This window comes from Candoia aspera, chromosome 1 (assembly GCF_035149785.1).
Source record: "Candoia aspera isolate rCanAsp1 chromosome 1, rCanAsp1.hap2, whole genome shotgun sequence".
Classification (NCBI taxonomy): domain Eukaryota; kingdom Metazoa; phylum Chordata; class Lepidosauria; order Squamata; family Boidae; genus Candoia; species Candoia aspera.
In genome coordinates, this window is record NC_086153.1 from 92,473,291 (window position 1) to 92,490,637 (window position 17,347).

General features: G+C 39.7%; 1 protein-coding gene across 2 annotated transcripts in view; it reads right to left on the bottom strand.

Annotated features, from left to right (window-relative positions):
* The window catches only part of MYB (MYB proto-oncogene, transcription factor), a 41,975-nt gene extending 24,870 nt beyond the window's left edge, over nt 1-17,105 (bottom strand). For both annotated transcript variants that reach the window (XM_063309669.1, XM_063309678.1), the window contains exons 1-7: nt 16,999-17,105; nt 12,100-12,217; nt 7,527-7,598; nt 6,768-6,860; nt 5,496-5,716; nt 2,316-2,550; nt 466-546 (exon numbers count right to left, since the gene is read on the bottom strand). In XM_063309669.1, the coding sequence (XP_063165739.1) occupies nt 466-546; nt 2,316-2,550; nt 5,496-5,716; nt 6,768-6,860; nt 7,527-7,598; nt 12,100-12,217; nt 16,999-17,021 (843 nt within the window). In that variant the 5' untranslated portion in view covers nt 17,022-17,105. The remainder of the gene's footprint in view (nt 1-465; nt 547-2,315; nt 2,551-5,495; nt 5,717-6,767; nt 6,861-7,526; nt 7,599-12,099; nt 12,218-16,998) is intronic.
* Between the last annotated feature and the right edge of the window lie 242 nt (nt 17,106-17,347).

The window sequence follows — 17,347 nt, forward strand, 5'->3', positions numbered from 1 at the left end:
GATGTGTGGACTTCAACTCCCAGAATTCCCCAGCCAGGAATTCTGGGAGCTGAAGTCCACACATCTTCAAGGTGCCAAGGTTGAGAAACACTGTTCTAAACTAACAGTGGAAATCTGCTATTATATGGTTTCAATTTTGGACTCAAACGTCTAAATGGCCTGTTTCCACTCAATGAACACATTGCTTAATCCCAACTGATCATAACCATGATGGCAGACCGGTTGATTGTGCAGACGCATGTGAGGAGCTGTGAATGGAACAGGTCCATTTTCAAGACTGGAACCAAATTTACTAGCGCCAGGGTTAGCCAGAGCATTTTATCTACAAAATTACTTGTTCAGCATTTGCCATAATATATGAAATAGCTTTGCTTTCGTTTGACTGCAAGATAAAGTATTTGCATCTAATTTGCACATCAGATCCATAGCAAATTGACTCTTCAGATTATCTTTAAAATCATCTACCTGAATAGCTGCAGCAGCTGGCTGGGGTACATTAACAATATTTACATGAAGTGCTACTGGATATGGGATCTGAGGAGAGACCTATACCAAACAAATGAACAAAACAAAACACAAATAAGAAGTGCAAATTATTTGTCATGTTTAAATACTTCCCAATTACATAGCTGGTTTAAAGAAACAACAAAAGCCTTCACATCAATCATTCTATTTCCTTGAAATGCAATTGTATGTTCTTTCAAAGTTAGTAGTTTCAGTAAAATTTTACAAGGGACGTTCTCAAGTTGCAAGGTGATTAGTAATTTAAAAAAGCCTACAAATTGGTGGCATCATGACCACTACCACCATGGGCACTCCTGGAATGATGACAGACTTTTGATCAGATCCAGAATAAAATTAAAGAGCTCTGTTCTTGCCCTTTAGAATTAACTGTTGGTTTACAATATAGACCTTAATGTATCATAAACATTTCCAGAAAATATGGATAAACCATATTGTAGTGAATCTAGAGGATCAGGTTCCATGTTATAGCTCAGATACGAAGAACAGAAAAAGATGACCTGTTGGGTTACCCTACATGAAAATGCACAACCATGTAATGCTACTGATACCCACATCTCACTGAGTCCTGAAATAAAGTTTAACTATCCAGGTGTGTTTGTGTGTGTGTGTATTTATTTATTTATTATCCCGCCTTTATTATTTTTATAAATAACTCAAGGCAGGGAACATACTTAATACTCCTTCCTCCTCCTATTTTCCCCACAACAGCAACCCTGTGAGGTGAGTTGGGCTGAGAGAGTGTGACCGGCCCAAGGTCACCCAGCTGGCTTTCATGCCTAAGGTGGGACTAGAACTCACAGTCTCCTGGTTTCTAGCCCAGCACTTTAACCACTAGACCAAGCTGGCTCTCTATTATTTATTATTGAGGTATTTCACCTCAACAATTCATTACACCTCCAGTGTTGTGAAATTAAAAATGAAAAGCCCAAAGAAACTGTACCTATTTGTCATACAGGCTGACATTTTGTGAGTCCTGGCAAATTCTGAATAGGGTCTTCCATACTTTCAAATTATTCCATGCATTCAGTAAACACAGAATTGCTTAATTTTTTTTTAAAAATGGGCCCTGCTGGATTTTTGGAGGTTTCCTTAGGTCCATTTAATGCAATTGGTAATGATTATGATATATAACCATGTATAGTATATTTGCTATAACCAATTATAGATGTGTAGATTAGGAGAAAGGTATATATTTATATCCAAAGAAAGTGTAATTTTTTTCTTTATATTTACTTCCAACGTATCATTAAAGTTAAGATATTAAAACATTTACAGTATCACCAAAACAAGAACCGGTGCCGCTCTGTATTTACTCCACTGTGATCTAGATTCAACAAATATTGAGCCATCTGAGCAATTTTACTGACAAGAAGAGTTATTTGCAAGAAAGAAGGAAGCAATTTAGAGAGCAATCCTATGTAAGTTTATTCAGAAGTGAGTTCCACTGTTTTAAGCAGGACTTAACACAGGCCTGCTTTCACAGGGCAATCCTACGCATGTTTATTTAAAAATCTCCCTGTGTTCAATGCAATACATTTACAAAAAGATCTGCAAGTTAAACTGATAAATCCTAACTAGCACTCTTCCTGGCCACTTTATATATTAATGCTGTAATATTATCAACCAAAGGCTATGTAAACCTCACCAGTACCTTGGATAAGAGACTCCTCATATCCAAACAAGATAGTACCTTCTTCTACTTCAACCATGTCATGGACGCAACTGCACTATTTCAACTGCTGAGAGATCTAACTTGTAACCCATTCATCCAACTGTTTCCATTAGCTTACATTTTGAGTCTCAGAAATATGGTAATACGAATAGTCACTGGCAGCTGCAGCTCGAGTGTCTGTTGGCAGATGCACAGAAGGTGGAGTATGGGCAAAACCCATTAAATGATTATTCTTCGGAAAACTTGTGGCTACTGAAGGCTGGCTGACTTTTGAAGACTCTTGAAGATATCCTTCTTGTTCAACCTTTCGACGCATTGTAGAATTCCAATGGTTCTTGATAGCATTATCAGTTCTGCACAAGAACATTGGCGTAAGAAAAAAAATATTTCACAAATAGAATTTTCAGGCCTGATTATGTTAACTGGGAGAAAACAGTATTTTTTATTACTATGAATTTTACTTAACATTTCAGAACTCTGCTAGGAGCTTCCCACGCAGTTTAAAGGTGCTTATGTGGAAACAGCATCTTTCTTCAATCAGATGCCCCCCAGATGTGTTGGGACTCAAACTTGCACAAGTCCCAGATTAGGAGAGGTTGCAATATATAATTGTACTCATGTTCCTAAATATCCAGAGTCTCCAAAGACTGCCTTCTCCCTTGTTTTCAAAATGTACAACTATTCACTCTGCATTTTAGCAGTCCTCTATCTCTTTAACTGGCCACAAAATAGATTAATACAAAACAAATCTCCCACAACTTTTGAAGCAACTCATGTTAGCCTTCTCTGATCCCAGACAATGCATCCCTAACATATTCTGCTGCCTCGCTTGGGGTAGGAGAGGCAATAGTTCCTCCTGGTGCTGGCTGGTATCGCAGAGCCCTCCCCAAGAATGACATCTTCACTCCTTGGATTCTGTATTTATTTTATTTATATTGGTTGTTGATATTGTAATTATATTTTATGGTTTTAATTGTTGATTTTATTGTGAACCGCCCAGAGTCCCCCTTTTTGGGGGAGATGGGCGGTGATATAAATTCGAATAATAAATAAATAAATATACTGCAAATGGGGACATGGAGAAACTTCCTGGTTTTTTGGGACAGTATACCAGGGCTCTTCACTTGTGAAATACAAAGGGAAATCTGCCATTCTAAATAGAACCTGGCTGCATGACACCAATGCACATATTTAATACAAAATGATTACCTCCCCCCACCCCCACACTAGTGAATTAAAACCTGCTATAAGAAATAGCTGCTAGAATTCAAGTTCTACATGGGAATACCACAAATCAATAGACATCCATTTGAGGAATACATGCACAATATGAATCAATGACACTGAAGTCTGTCTGAATTTAATAAAATGAGAGCCTTGTGAACACATTGGAAAAAATTATGTGATTTTTCTTCTCCCTCAAGTTCTCCATGGAGCTAGAAGTGGTTAGAGGGATGGTTGGAATTTCCACTTTCATAATCTTTCAAGATCAATGGAGCTGTTTTATAGTAGTTGTTATTTACCCTGATCACAGACCTCCTGCATCCCATCCAGTTTGGTTCTCAGTTACCTTTAGAAGTCTTAACAAAACTGGGTAAACTCAGTATGCTTTTTTAGAAGAGTGTTAAAGTAATCTACAAACAATAAGGTGATAATGACTGTTATCTATTACTTCTAGTTACACAGGAAGAACCGTTCTTGTTAACAGTTGCTTAGAAGGGTACTATTGGCCCTATTTCCAGCCTTTCTACATTCTCATCAGAAAAATGGATTGGATATGCCTTTGGTCCACTCTAGCACAGCATAATCATATAAAGAACAGGCAGTTTCTGGTGGGTTTTTTTTTTTTTTTTGCAACATCCTTCAAAGAATTCAAGAGACGCTATTACTTTATGAAAAATATGTTCACTACAAGCACTTTGTATATTACCTAGGAAAAAAAAGGAAGTATTAAGTTAATTATGCTTCCTCTTTTTTTGCATCTACAGGAATCTGAATAGCGGGACATGGATCTCCACACAGCACTCACAGAAATCTCCATAAGCCAGTTTCACTTCTCATCTAATACTTATTGTGATAGAAATATTAAATACAATGCTTCTTTCCTTGCTGGTAATACAGGAAATGACCTATGCAATCATATGAAGGAATCTCCTAGGTTATCAGGGAGTGAGGTATTCAGCTGTAAATCATCTGACAAACATTGCCCAGACCTTTAAGCGACAGTACCAATAATTTATTTCAGTTGTTTGTTTTATAGATCAGACATAATTGAGAAAATAGCCTCTAAAAAGAAATTGTATTAATATAGACACAACATAAAACAACACAAAACATACATCTTATCTAGCTTGTTCCTGCAGTCACAAACATTTAGATGGGAAAATTGGTTTAGTTTGCAATTTTATATAATCTATACTTCCCAATCCTATATGCACAGTTTTTTCTCTTCATATCTGTATTTTCTCTAGATTTTGTGATACTGTTTTGCAGACAAAAGAAATGTGTAAAAAAAGGCATACATTAAGGCAGGGGCAGAAGTTTTGGGGGGCTGGGGAGTTCAAAGTTTTTTTTCCCCCTCATGCATTATTCTGTCTTAGGGTGTGTTGTTGGTGAGATCATTGAGAGGGGAAATATGTTTTTGAAGAAAAGAAGGTGGAAATGCAGGATCACAAAATGTTAACCCCATTTATCCCCACTTCTATTGTTGTTGCTAAACACAACTCTAAAATTGTATGGCTGAAAATTAGCCCTTCTGCTGTTAACATGCAATGCTACGATCTAATGGTACCCCACAACACATGAGTTTCAGGCTGGCTCCTGTGTAAGGAAAAACTTGAACAAAAAATACAATAGGGAAATGTAACATTAAACAAAAAATCACTGCTGCAAATGCATGCATTAGGAAAACTGGATGCATGCATTTGCAGCAATGATGCAAAAATGTGTCTATTAGAAATATGCACAAAAATGCATCCAAATTTTGTACAGATTTTTTTTAAAGAAACAGAAGACTACTGTGGTAGTAGAACTAAATGAACTTAAATCTGAAAAATGGAATTAAACTTGACAGACTTGTCTATCACTTGTAAACCGCCCAGAGTCACCGTGTGTGAGTTGCGCGGCTGTATAAATTTGTCAAATAAATAAATAAATAAATAAGCAAATCTTAAAAGTATCATAATGCAACTAATAACAGCATCTAATTTTTTAAGGTGCACAGTATTTTTCTGCTAAAAGACAAAGAATCTCCCCACCCCATCCAGGTTTCTTTTCAATTGTTATGTTCTGACCTTACCGTCCAGGTAGCAACTTTGCAATTTCTGCCCATCTGTTTCCAAGTCTTTTGTGCGCTTGATAAATAATTCTATCTTCCTCCTCTGTCCAGGATGTTTTTTTCACTTCTGGGTTCAAATGGTTGTGCCAACGCTCCCTGCATTGTTTTCCAATCCTTCCCTTTAAGTGCTTGGCGATGACAGACCAGCGTTTAGGGCCATATTTCTGTACAAGTTCTATTACCTTCAAATAAGGATAAAAACACTTTCTCTAGTGGGTTAAGTGTTATATAAATAGAGATAAACTGAAATCACCATATCAAATAAATGTCCAGACTGTTGCCTGATTACAGAAATCTTAATAAAAAATATGCGGTGAATTCCAGTCCCAGCTTGCAAACAAGCTTCCGTAAGTTGCAAGATTTCAATGACCTCTTCTACCTCCCTCCCTCAATCTGCTTTGGATGACCCCAAGTGCTCAGAAAGTCTGCTGAAATGAAAGGATATTCAGTTTGGTATTTTACCCTCTTTGAAATTCGATCCATCAAGATAACAATTATAAACACCCCTCCTGAGGAGTTACCCATACTAAACAGAGTTATTTATTTTTAATAACAAGACCATACTATGTATTTGTAAATAAAACAGATTTCTGAAGAATGGAAAACACTGTTTGCTTAATATGATACGCATATAACAGTAAGCAACATTTTAGGGAAGGTATCCCCTCCAATATAAAGAAGAAATGCCTTTGGTAAAATAAAGCCTATAGTATTTTGAATATAATATTAAAAATTAAGTAACTGCTACCAGCTAAACACTTTCTGAAGTTTTAATTAGTAACTTAAATAATTACACCACAGTGTACTCAGCAGCATCTATAGGAAGCTTGCTGCTTTCACCAGAATAATAAAAGCAGTGTCACGCCGCAAGCTCTGCTCCTTTCATATCCCCAACAGCGTAAGGCATATACAAAAGAGGCGGGACTTGCATTGAGACACTGCTTCCATCCTTCTGCCCCCTTATGGATACTGCTGAATGTACTTGGTTTATAGCCTAGTCTCTGAACCACTGTACACTACTGCAGATCTCATACGCACAGTTCAATAGAAAAATTTAAAATGCTGGTAAATTATCAAGTACACATGACAAGTTCTAAAAACTCCATTCTATAACAATAAGGAAAAAAAGCCAACACTCTAAATAAATAAGAGGGGGTTTTTTTGGACTATAGCTTGTTTGGACATAATATTAAATATTAAGGAAATAGATAAATCCAGATCACTCAAACATACTTGTTGGTCTTCTTCTTTAGTCCATGGGCCTTTTATAAGTTCTGGATTTAACACCTTTTGCCATCGATGCTGGCACTGTACATCTGTCCGATTCTAGCATTGTGAAATAAAATCCAAAGCAAATTATTACGAAATGCTACAGATGTTATGTCCTCCAGAAACATCTACACTGCCAATGATCATTGCAGGGTTCCACTTGCCTTTTTGTTTTACTGCTCATGTCACCATCTGCACAGCTCCAAGGAATATGCACAGCGGTATTGAGAGAAGTAAAATGGACATGCAGCTACACATTGTCAGAAGTCAGCTATCTGGCTGTTTCAACTGCCACGAGCTTCATTGTAGTTTTTCACAATGCAGCGCATTTTAATTTTTGATATGTATCACCCCAATAAAAGCAAGCTATTCTCACCAATGCATACTTCACCTTTAGCATTTCAGGAATTACATCTACTAGAATTGTGTATTTAAAAAGCTGCAGCAACCCAAGATCACAGCCATCTTCTATTCTGAAGTTTTTGTTGCTGCTTCACTGAAATCTATGATGTATCAGCCATCTGTTGAGTATAAAATCTTCCCCCAAAGGCTCTTTACATTTCCCGTCCTTTATTTCACACGAGAAGTGAAAGAAGAATGTATACATTTGAGTTCTGCAAGTCTCCCAAATGCCTATTTGGTCTCCATCTGTAATTATGAAACAACCTCTCTCCTTGCACACTGATAAATGTGTGGTTATAAACAGAAAAGAGGCCTACTTACAGGAAGGAAATTGGCAATAACTTTCCAATCATCTGTGCCATTCTGCTCCACCAGTTTCTTTAGCTTCTCATCCTAAGACAGTCATACAAATTCCATTATTTTCTGGTTTCATTTCAAAACTAGAACAGGGAAAAGGCCAAGCCAATATTACGCATTGTTGCATATCTTGCTTTCCATAAACATAAAGGGTGAAATTTCCAATTTAATTGTTTTAGGCAACACTGTAGTCTTTTTTCCTCCCCATTCCTCAACTGGATATTTTTCTTCAATGAAAATAGTTTGACACTTTATATTTGGAAACTTGTCAACTGGTAAGTTAAGCTGAAATCAGCACTGCAAACTCAGTATGCTTGATGAAGATCAAAAGTGCCATAGAAGTCAGGACCTTGTAAAAGGTCACTCTTTTTTTAAAAAATCTGCTGGGGTTTTGGCTTCAGAGGAGGAAATATGGTACCAGATTCTGCCCATTTCCCTCTCCATCCATTTATGTATGCATTGACTGCCAAGGTTGGCTCTTCCTGACATCATCAGAAGTTCAGAGTCAAATGTGGGTGTGGGTGGGACTGGTCAGAGATGTGTGTATGTGCTTGGAGGGGCCAGGATTCCAATAATTCAATGGCCTGAGTCTACAACCATGATTACAATTTATTTTTAAAGAAAAACTGATGGAAGGAGCACCAAATGTATCTCTCTTCACAATTTCACCTTATCAGTATGTTGCTGGCAGAGAATCGGAACAAACAAATGAATAGGGTTGGTTTATTTGCTGCAATCCTACATACACACCCATTTTAGACTTGCCTGCATCACATGCTTTTATTACATTCAGTTAAGTCAAAGTTTGGGAGGAAATGAATTGTAACAGTGAACAAGCTGGGTTATGAACTGGTACAAAACACTACTTAGGAAGTCAGTACTGTTATGTACTAATAGGAATTATTCTCTAAGAATCACCCCTTATGTTGGGAGTATTCCATACACCCACATGGGAGAAGTATTAGCAGACCTCTGAAGGGAAAAGAATTCCTAAACAGCCAAGGAAGTCAGTAAACAGAAAACTCGTGTGCAGAGAACTAAATGGAGTAACCTGGCTGATTAGCCTTCCTCTTAAAAAGAGTCAAGCACATCACACATTTAGTTAAGGTCTCATTCATTACCCTGGTATTCCAATGAACCTATACCTGTGTAGATGCATTTATTTGACCTATCCACACCAACTTAAACTATGTATATACAACAAATATAGATCTGCCACTGTAGACACCCAACTTGCAGGAAGTTTGGCATCTACTATCACTGGCTAGAGATAGTGGATTGGTTAAGTTCAGTTTTACTATGTGAGAAGAATTCAATGGGAGCAGTCTTCTGGACAGCAACCTCAATGTAGCTTCTCATAGTCAACCGTCCAAAGCCACCAAATGAAGATCAAAAATAGAAATAAAGAGATACAGACACAGTATCCCATAATCCAAGTTTCATGTGTAATCCCAGCATCCCCTAACCTGATGTACTCCAGACAATTTGGAACATAGTTCCCAACTTTCCAACAAACATGGTTATCAGCTATGCTAGCTAAAAATCATGAAGCTGTAGTTCATCTCATCCAGAGGGTTGAGTTGCAGAAGGCTGCTTTAATCACTTCATATATTGGCACCTTTTATGTAGAAGTTATTTATCTCACAGTACAAAAACAAGTTAGTGTAACTGGAAAGTTCACTAAATATGAGGTTAAAAATCTTTTGGCAACCATTAAGTCATCTGCATTTCAAAATTATACCTGGTTGCAAGCATTGTTATTTGTAATCATACAAGATAAAGCAAGAATGGTCTTCACTTTGATAGTGCCAACATATCTTGTGAACCACTCCAGATATAGAACTCTTTTTGTACTACTGGTAGTCCTTGGTTAATGACCACTTGTTCAGCTACCATTTGAACTAATGATAGCACTGAATGAGCGGTACTTACGACCAGTCCTCAAAGTTCCAGCCACTGCAGCATCCCATGGTGATATGATTGTGATTTGTGACCTTCCCTGCCAAGCTTCCCACAAGCAAAGTTAATGGGGAAGCCAGCAGGAAGTTGGAAGTTGCAATCACGTGAAGTCCTTACTTAATGACCTGCAAGATTTGCTTAACAATGATAACCAGGGACTACTGGAACTGCTGTCGCTAAGCGGCACAATCGTGTGATGTCCCACTTTACAACCATGTTGCTTAGCAATGGAAATTCCAGTGACAATTAATGTTGTTAAGTGAGGAATACCTGTATTGGGCAATAACCACTGAATGCTGAAGTCTAAAATATGGCTTTTTTCACACTGATGCTAATAAAAAATGTGCCTGTAAGTGGAAAGTGTTGTTCTATCTGGAAGTATCACACAATATCCTCTCATGCATATTACCAAAAGTGTGTTCAAGCTGTGTTTAACTGAGACAAAGCATGAAGGAAGAGATTTTTCAAATATTATGCCACAGCATAAAGAACCACCATGCAGAAGCACTTTTCCAGATGCAATTAGGGCATAACACTTTAATTGACACCATATCCAACTACTGACTTAACCTAATTGTTGATTTGGACAGCCCAACAATCATCCTCCAACTTTTCTCTATGGCCCTATGAAGAAATGAACTAATTTGAGGCAATTTTGATGACTACTTCCTTGTGATTACTTGACCCAGTAACCTTCAGCAAGGGTTTAGAAAGCACAACATTAAGTCACAGAGGCTATTTTGGAGAGTTGCCAAATAGTGCAATAAGTTTTTATAAAATCAGTGGGAAAATGACCCGTCAATGTTTACATATCAACATCAGTTAGTGAAGCTAAAGCAAACCAAAAATAATATCATGAAAATTGGAGTGTATAGCAATATAGCCAGCTGACCAGTCTTCAATATTGCAAATGTAATATTTTAATACAGCAATTTGTGCTGAAAATAAAGAGTACAGTACTCATGTGAATTAAAGATGCTAAAGCATTTAATTCTTAAAATTCTGCTTTCTAAGAAGAAAAGCTAAATTCTTATTATGTGGTTAGGTGGTAAACACTCATAATATCTTAAAAACTTCTGTTCTACAGGTAAATTCAGTTATTTAGAAACTTTATTCGAATGTACTCAAATAATGTATTAAGCTTCATACCAATTTTAATAAGTGGTCAGCCTTACATTTAGTGTTTGTTTGGAAACTAATTCGTTCCTGAAGTCAAAAACACCTTTTAAACATTGCCCTGGTACACATATCACTTTAAGCCATTGTCTGTTTAACCATGATTTATTGAGTAAGCCACAACTAGCTGAATTGAAAAAAACCGGGAAACTGAAAACAGAGAACATTTTAGCTAAGCATAATGTGTGAACCCAGTCATTCCCCATCCCATACTCACACTGTAGAAACTAACAGGATCACTCTCCTTGCAACACCTGGAATTGGTGATCTGTCCATAAGGGGAACAACAGGTTATGCAAGAAGCTTCAGTCTTTGTTCCTTGTATGACAATCATTGCAAATTAGAAGAGTTGGCATTAATATCAAAAGTGTATGTGTTATTGCCTCAGGGCCTGACCCTATGAAATGGTGGAAACCAACCAAAGCATAGCATATAAATCCCAGCAACATGTAATACTGATGTTTTTAACAGCTTCCATGTATTTTCTATCAAATGCATAATGTCAGTCTGTACACACCTTACTGTGGCTGACCAACTGCTACGAAATCAGCCATTATCTGTGGTACCAGGTTGAACCCCATATCTTAAAAAAATAGCTGAGGCAATGCCTCACCCTAAAATCATCTCCATTATTCATATGAACCAAAGACATGATTACTGCTGCACTGATTTTCATGGAAACAGTGGAGGATGTAGATTTTCCGCTGCCTGATTGCTGTTCTCAGGCTTCCAAGTGGATATAAGAATGATTTAGTCAATGCTTCTCTATCTTCTTCCTGCTAACTGGTCTCGCTGCGGGTTAAACCACTGAGCTGCCGATCGGAAGGTCGGCGGTTCAAAACCGCGCGGCGGGGTGAGCTCCCGTTGCTAGTCCCAGCTCCTGCTCACCTAGCAGTTCGAAAACATGCAAATGTGAGTAGATCAATAGGTACCGCTTCGGCGGGAAGGTAACGGCGTTCCGAGTCGTCATGCTGGCCACATGACCCGGAAGTGTCTATGACAACGCCGGCTCCAAGGCTTAGAAACGGAGATGAGCACCGCCCCCTAGAGTCGGACACGACTGGACTTTACGTCAAGGGAAACCTTTACCTTTACCTTTTATCACAATGTACTGGCGCCAGTATGAGTAGGCCCCAACATCAGTAGTAGATGTCACTTTCCTCTCAAAAGGTATTGCTTGTTTCTAAGCTACTTATTTTATTTATGGTTTATTTTGTAAAACAAGCTCTGCCTTTTTAGGCATAGGCCTAATCGTGGCAACTTAAAATAAGAGTTTTAAGTGTTCTGATTCATATTCATTACCAAGAATGTTACATTTACTCATTTGCTTGAGAAGCCAGCTGAAAGTAGGACTAGAATTCTTGTCTCCTACACATTATTAGTGAGAGCTGGGCCAGTTTACCTCTTCTCGGGTCCATCGTGTTTTCCCTAAATGACGTTTTCCACCCTTGGGCAGCAGACCATCATAGTCATGATCGTATACCTCGACATCTTCATCCTCATCATCACTGCTGTATATGCTGAAGAAATAAAATGCAGAAAGCAAAATAAAGATAGAACACTAAAGGGGAGAGTTGAATTTCACTATCACAGATTTTACAAAAAGTTAGCAAAAGACAACAACTTTTGCAAAGGTTATAGGGGTAATTGTCTGGAAAGCTGCATGACAAGATTTTGTTCTACATTCTGTTCTAGTATTCTGAACTGGTTCTGCTGTTTCTGGTATCCACAGATACAAGCAAAAGGTTGGCAACCTTCTGCTTACTATGCATGTTTAGACCTGCTCATGCTGTTAGATCTGTGGTAAATTACACATTTGGCAGCTGTTCAACCAATGATGGTTTCAAATTAAAATACAATGTTTAGGACAATAAAGGGAACAGAGGCTGTGTCCTTTGCCCAAGTACATATTTGGAATCCTTATGTCAAATCATTCGAAGAACACCTCATACTTTCATGAAGCGACAAAAAAATCTTTCATGTTCAATTTCCAGATGAAAAATCAAGCCTTAGAAAGGATCAAGCATTTTTTGAAGAGTAACATTTTGTACTATTGTACTGTCATATTATTTAATAACCTTCTCTTATGCATGATGACTCTAATGCAGAAGTTCACAAACTTTCTTGGTTCACGTGGCACCCCCAGTGGTTCCCAAACTGTGTGCTTTGGTGCCTTGGCATGCCACAGTGAACCCACTAACAGTCCCATTTATTAACTAGTAAAATATCCTGTGGTGTCCTTGTGAATTCACTGTGGTGCCCTGGAGCACACAGTTTGGGAATCGCAGTCCTAGTGACTTCAAGTTAGGACTATCATATCTGGGCTGCAAAAATACAGAGGACCACTGGATGGCAGCAAAGAGCGGGAGTTTTCCTTCCTGCCATTCAATGATCTTCTGGATATCTGCAGTCCAGATATGATGACCCTAGTTCAAGTTATACTGCTAGCCCTTTGAGGTAGTCCAGACAAGAGCAACAACATTGAATACTAGCTCTACCTTTATTCTAAGGCTACATTAACAGAACCTTGCAAATCTGAAAGTATTTCCCCTCTCCTCTCTTTTTACTCTCCAGAAAACTAGGAAGGATCCCTTCTGAAACACTTCCCATGCCCCCTCTCCTTCTGTGGACATAAATATCTTTTATATGCTGGTTATGCGTGGTGTCCAGTCTGCGGCTCTTCCTCCTGTCTCCCAAGGTCATTCCCACCTACCACTACATATACTAAGCAAAAATTTTATGCACTTGAATAAGGAGCAGACTTATTTAGAAGGATATACCCTACTAAATTCTTTGGGGATGACTTTGAAGAGGGTCAGTTTGCACATATGCATGGCAATTAGCCTGACAGTATCCAAGGCCAACAGTCAATTCAAAATAAATTCAACTGGTCAGTTTTGTTTTACTCTTCAATGCCAAGAAGCCCACAATTCATGGCCAAGTACAGGTACCTCTAAGAAGAATACAATCTGAAGTCTTCATACTATTGCTACTTTAATCCCATCTAATGTTTTTTCAGCTGCTGATCTGCCCCAGCTTTTCTCCAAAGTTAATATGAGAGCAGAAATTACTACAAACATCCAGTTTAATTCATGCAGTTTGGTAAAATTAAAACGAAGTATTTTGCAATGAAGGTTGCCTTACTTCAAATTCTATTGAGCAACATTTTATTTTCAACTTGAAAATGTAAACATAAGTTTTGAAAGTTTAGCTTAAAGATTGTATCTGCAGTAGAAAAAAAATATGGACGATTTAGAGGTACTTATGGCAGTATGTTAATAGAATGCACTTTTCAAATGGCATTTTAAAATGCATTTTAATAAATCAGATTAAAGCAATCTGGTCCAACATCAGAATTTTTAAACGAACAAACGTATTTTAAATAAATAAACATTTATACAAATATTTCTGTGCCACCTATTCTCATGATTCTAGACAGGTCACAAGAAACCCAGTCCAACCTTTGCTGCCCAGGAAACCCACATCTCTGCAATCAAAAGTGGCATGTTTTAAGAACAGATATGTCATATACAATTGCTGGTCATATTATTTGGCTGTTCCTATGAAAAATGAATTTGTGGTTTATTTTATGTGCATAATTAAAGTGTGTGTGTGTGTGTGTTTAACACACATACATACATGCATACACACTCCATGCAAAAATGGCTTGGGGAGGTATGTGTTATCAGTGCTGGCAGAAAACAGCTGAAAAACATTTCTCTGCTCTCAAATGTTGGTACAGATTTTAATAATATGTTTTAAGTTCTACCCATTAGTGAGTCACACTTATTTTAACAGGCATCAAGGCAATGAAAGTTATGACAGTGTGACAAAACTGTAGCTTCCATTTTTGCATCTATTTTATATCCTCTTTAGCTGAGTTCTACAACTGTTCTTTGTTTTCCAGATAGTGAGGACGGTGTGAGTCAGATGCTCTCACATTTTGTCATCAAGAAAACCCGACCAGTAAGCAGTCCAGTTTTCTTTCTATCCTTCCGTCTGTCCATCCACTTTTTTTTTTTTTTAATCTCTGGAACCCACAATCGGGCACTCTTCAGTGAAGCACGCCTAAGATGACGTGTCAGGCTGCAGAAACGGAAAGGGTTAAGACCGTTCCCCAGCTAATTGTGCATAAATACTCCGCACGCTCATGAATACTACGCTCTTGCCAAGGAAATTCAATTGTGCAACCAATTTGAGAGAGAAAGAGGAGGGTGGGGATGGGGCGGGGAGGAAGTGATTTGTTGCTGCCGCTTACTACTACTGCTACTACTATTACTATTACTACCACCGCTGACACTGTGATTGAAGAAAAAGCGAGCAACTCGCCAGTCAGTCGAAGGGCAGTCACTTTCATTCCTCTGTTGGCGTTTCTTCTGGCCAACCTTCTAGTCAGTCAGGTGCTGGAAATAAGCAAGTCCCAGAGTTTTATTTTCTGTGTACCGCACGCCCTGCCCTTGCCAACGGAGGAACTATGGCCCTTCACCAATCCCGCTGGAACACAGGAGGCGGTATCTTCGTTCCCTCTTCTATTCAACCTCACTCTTGCAAAGAGGTGCATTATTACACATCACTTTAAAAATAAATACCGAAAGCCCCGCGCTGCGTTCAAAAGGCGGCGCCTTTGGCACAGTCGAACGCTGTCTCCTATTTCGCTCTGCAAGCGCAAAGCTCAATAGCCCCGCGTCTTCCCCGCACTGCGCCGCTGATCTACTCGAAGGAAGCAGACGTGCGGCCCAGAAGTCTGCCACCACCCAAAGGAGACAGGCAGCGTGCAGAATGACTTTCCCCCCAATCGCTACAACCAGCCGGATAAGCAATTTCGTCTGCTTGCGAGCAACTACCATATATTCCCTATGTGGTTGCAAGGCTGCCGCCTCTGCCCTCGGTCATTTTTCTTTCTCTTCCTAGAGTAAATGCAACTTTTGGGAGAGGAACCAAAGGTTAGCCTTCGCTTTCTGTACCAAGAAGAGCCGGGGGGCAAAGGGCCCGGATTAGAAAGGGAGGGGGCAATCTTAGGTGCTGAAAGGCGAAAGAAAAAGACTTGTAATTCTGAGTCCACGTGGACGCTGTCCCAAGCTAATTAGCGAACAGTCCCGCACTGAACAAGCGTTTCTGCAGACCACGAGGCGCAGCTTTTCGCTTCCCGGCTGCTGCATGCCACCGCAGTGCAGAAGGAAGGGAAAAGCAGCAAGCAGTGGGTAGCCTCAGCCACCTCCACCCTGCAACATTTCCCCACAACCACAACCCGTCCTCGCCCCGGACGATCTCCAGTCACCACAAACACCTTGCAAGATTTTTTTGTAAAGTTCCTTCAGTAGAAACTGTCAAACTCAGGCCTGCAAAGCAAGGTCAAACTCCACCATTACCAAATAAGTGACAGTTGACAACTACCACTCCTTTCCCCGTCTGCATCTTCTCCTGTGGTGCCAAACTGTGCCATGCCGCACGGCAAGGAACGCTCGAACTCCGCAGAAGTAAAGCAGCACATGCAATGCGAACACAAACTTCATTATCAAACAGTTTTTTAGAAAAAAAAACCCAACAAAGGGATCCAAGGGGCAATGAGTTTGGAGTTCCGAAAGAAATCGGTCGGCAACTGCAAAAAGGACCTAAATTTCTTTCCACCCCGCTTGTCATTTACTCAGCCACCAAGAATGAATGAAAGGATGAATGAATGAAAACGGAATCGGGTACCTGCAGCTCCGACATTTTGCTCCTTTTCGTAAGGACTGTGTGCTCGCTTCCTTCAACCCCGAACAATCGCAAACCAAGATCACAACTGTCAGAAGCAACGGATCCCGCTTGCAAGCCTTGAAGGGCTCTCGAGTCGTTATTGAATTCTTTCGGCTCGCGTACAACGTGCAACTCGGTAGGACGCTCACCCACCCCTTCTGGAAATTTTGCACGGATCCGAGTGTTTTTATCTATTCCCAATCGGCAATAAGCGGCGGAGGTGGGGGGGCGGAAATCTGGCTAGCCGAGGAGAAAGTGAGTTGCTAAGCACCAACTGATTCAATTCAGCATTTTATTTAAATATACCAATTTAACGCACGTTCTGACAGGTGAACTGGCAGAGAACGCTTCCTCTTCACCCTGTGCAACAGTTCTCAATCTTTCTCGAACTCTTAACTTTTCCCCCAAAGAATCTTGCCGCTATAAAACAAAACAAGACGCACGCGCGCACACAGACCAACATATCGAGACAGAAAGAGCGAGAACGCGAGAGAGAAACAACAACAAAAAGTGCCTCGATGTTGCAAAGAAATTTGCTTTGCTCTTTCCAGTCTTTGCCTTTTACCTGTGCCTAGGTCTCCTGGCCATCCTTGCATTAGTCACTGGGGGAAAGGCGAAAAGTGGGTGGGCGGGCGGGGGAGGAGAGGGCTTTATGCAGCTGGAAGAAGTGCTTGGCGTGTGTCTCCTCTTAAAAAGGGTTCTTATGCTGTTAAGTTCTCGGGAGCCAGAGAGGGGAGGAGGAAACAGGTTGAGATGAAAGCGTAAACTCTGTAAACAGATGCCATCTAACAAAGGCTTTTTGGACACTCCCCCTCCCGCCAAATCTGGCGCCCCTGCAGTGCGCAGGCGCTCCTCGAGCCGCTGGCCCTGACTGCTTGCTGGCTCTCGGGAACTTCTCCCAGCCCATTCAGCTC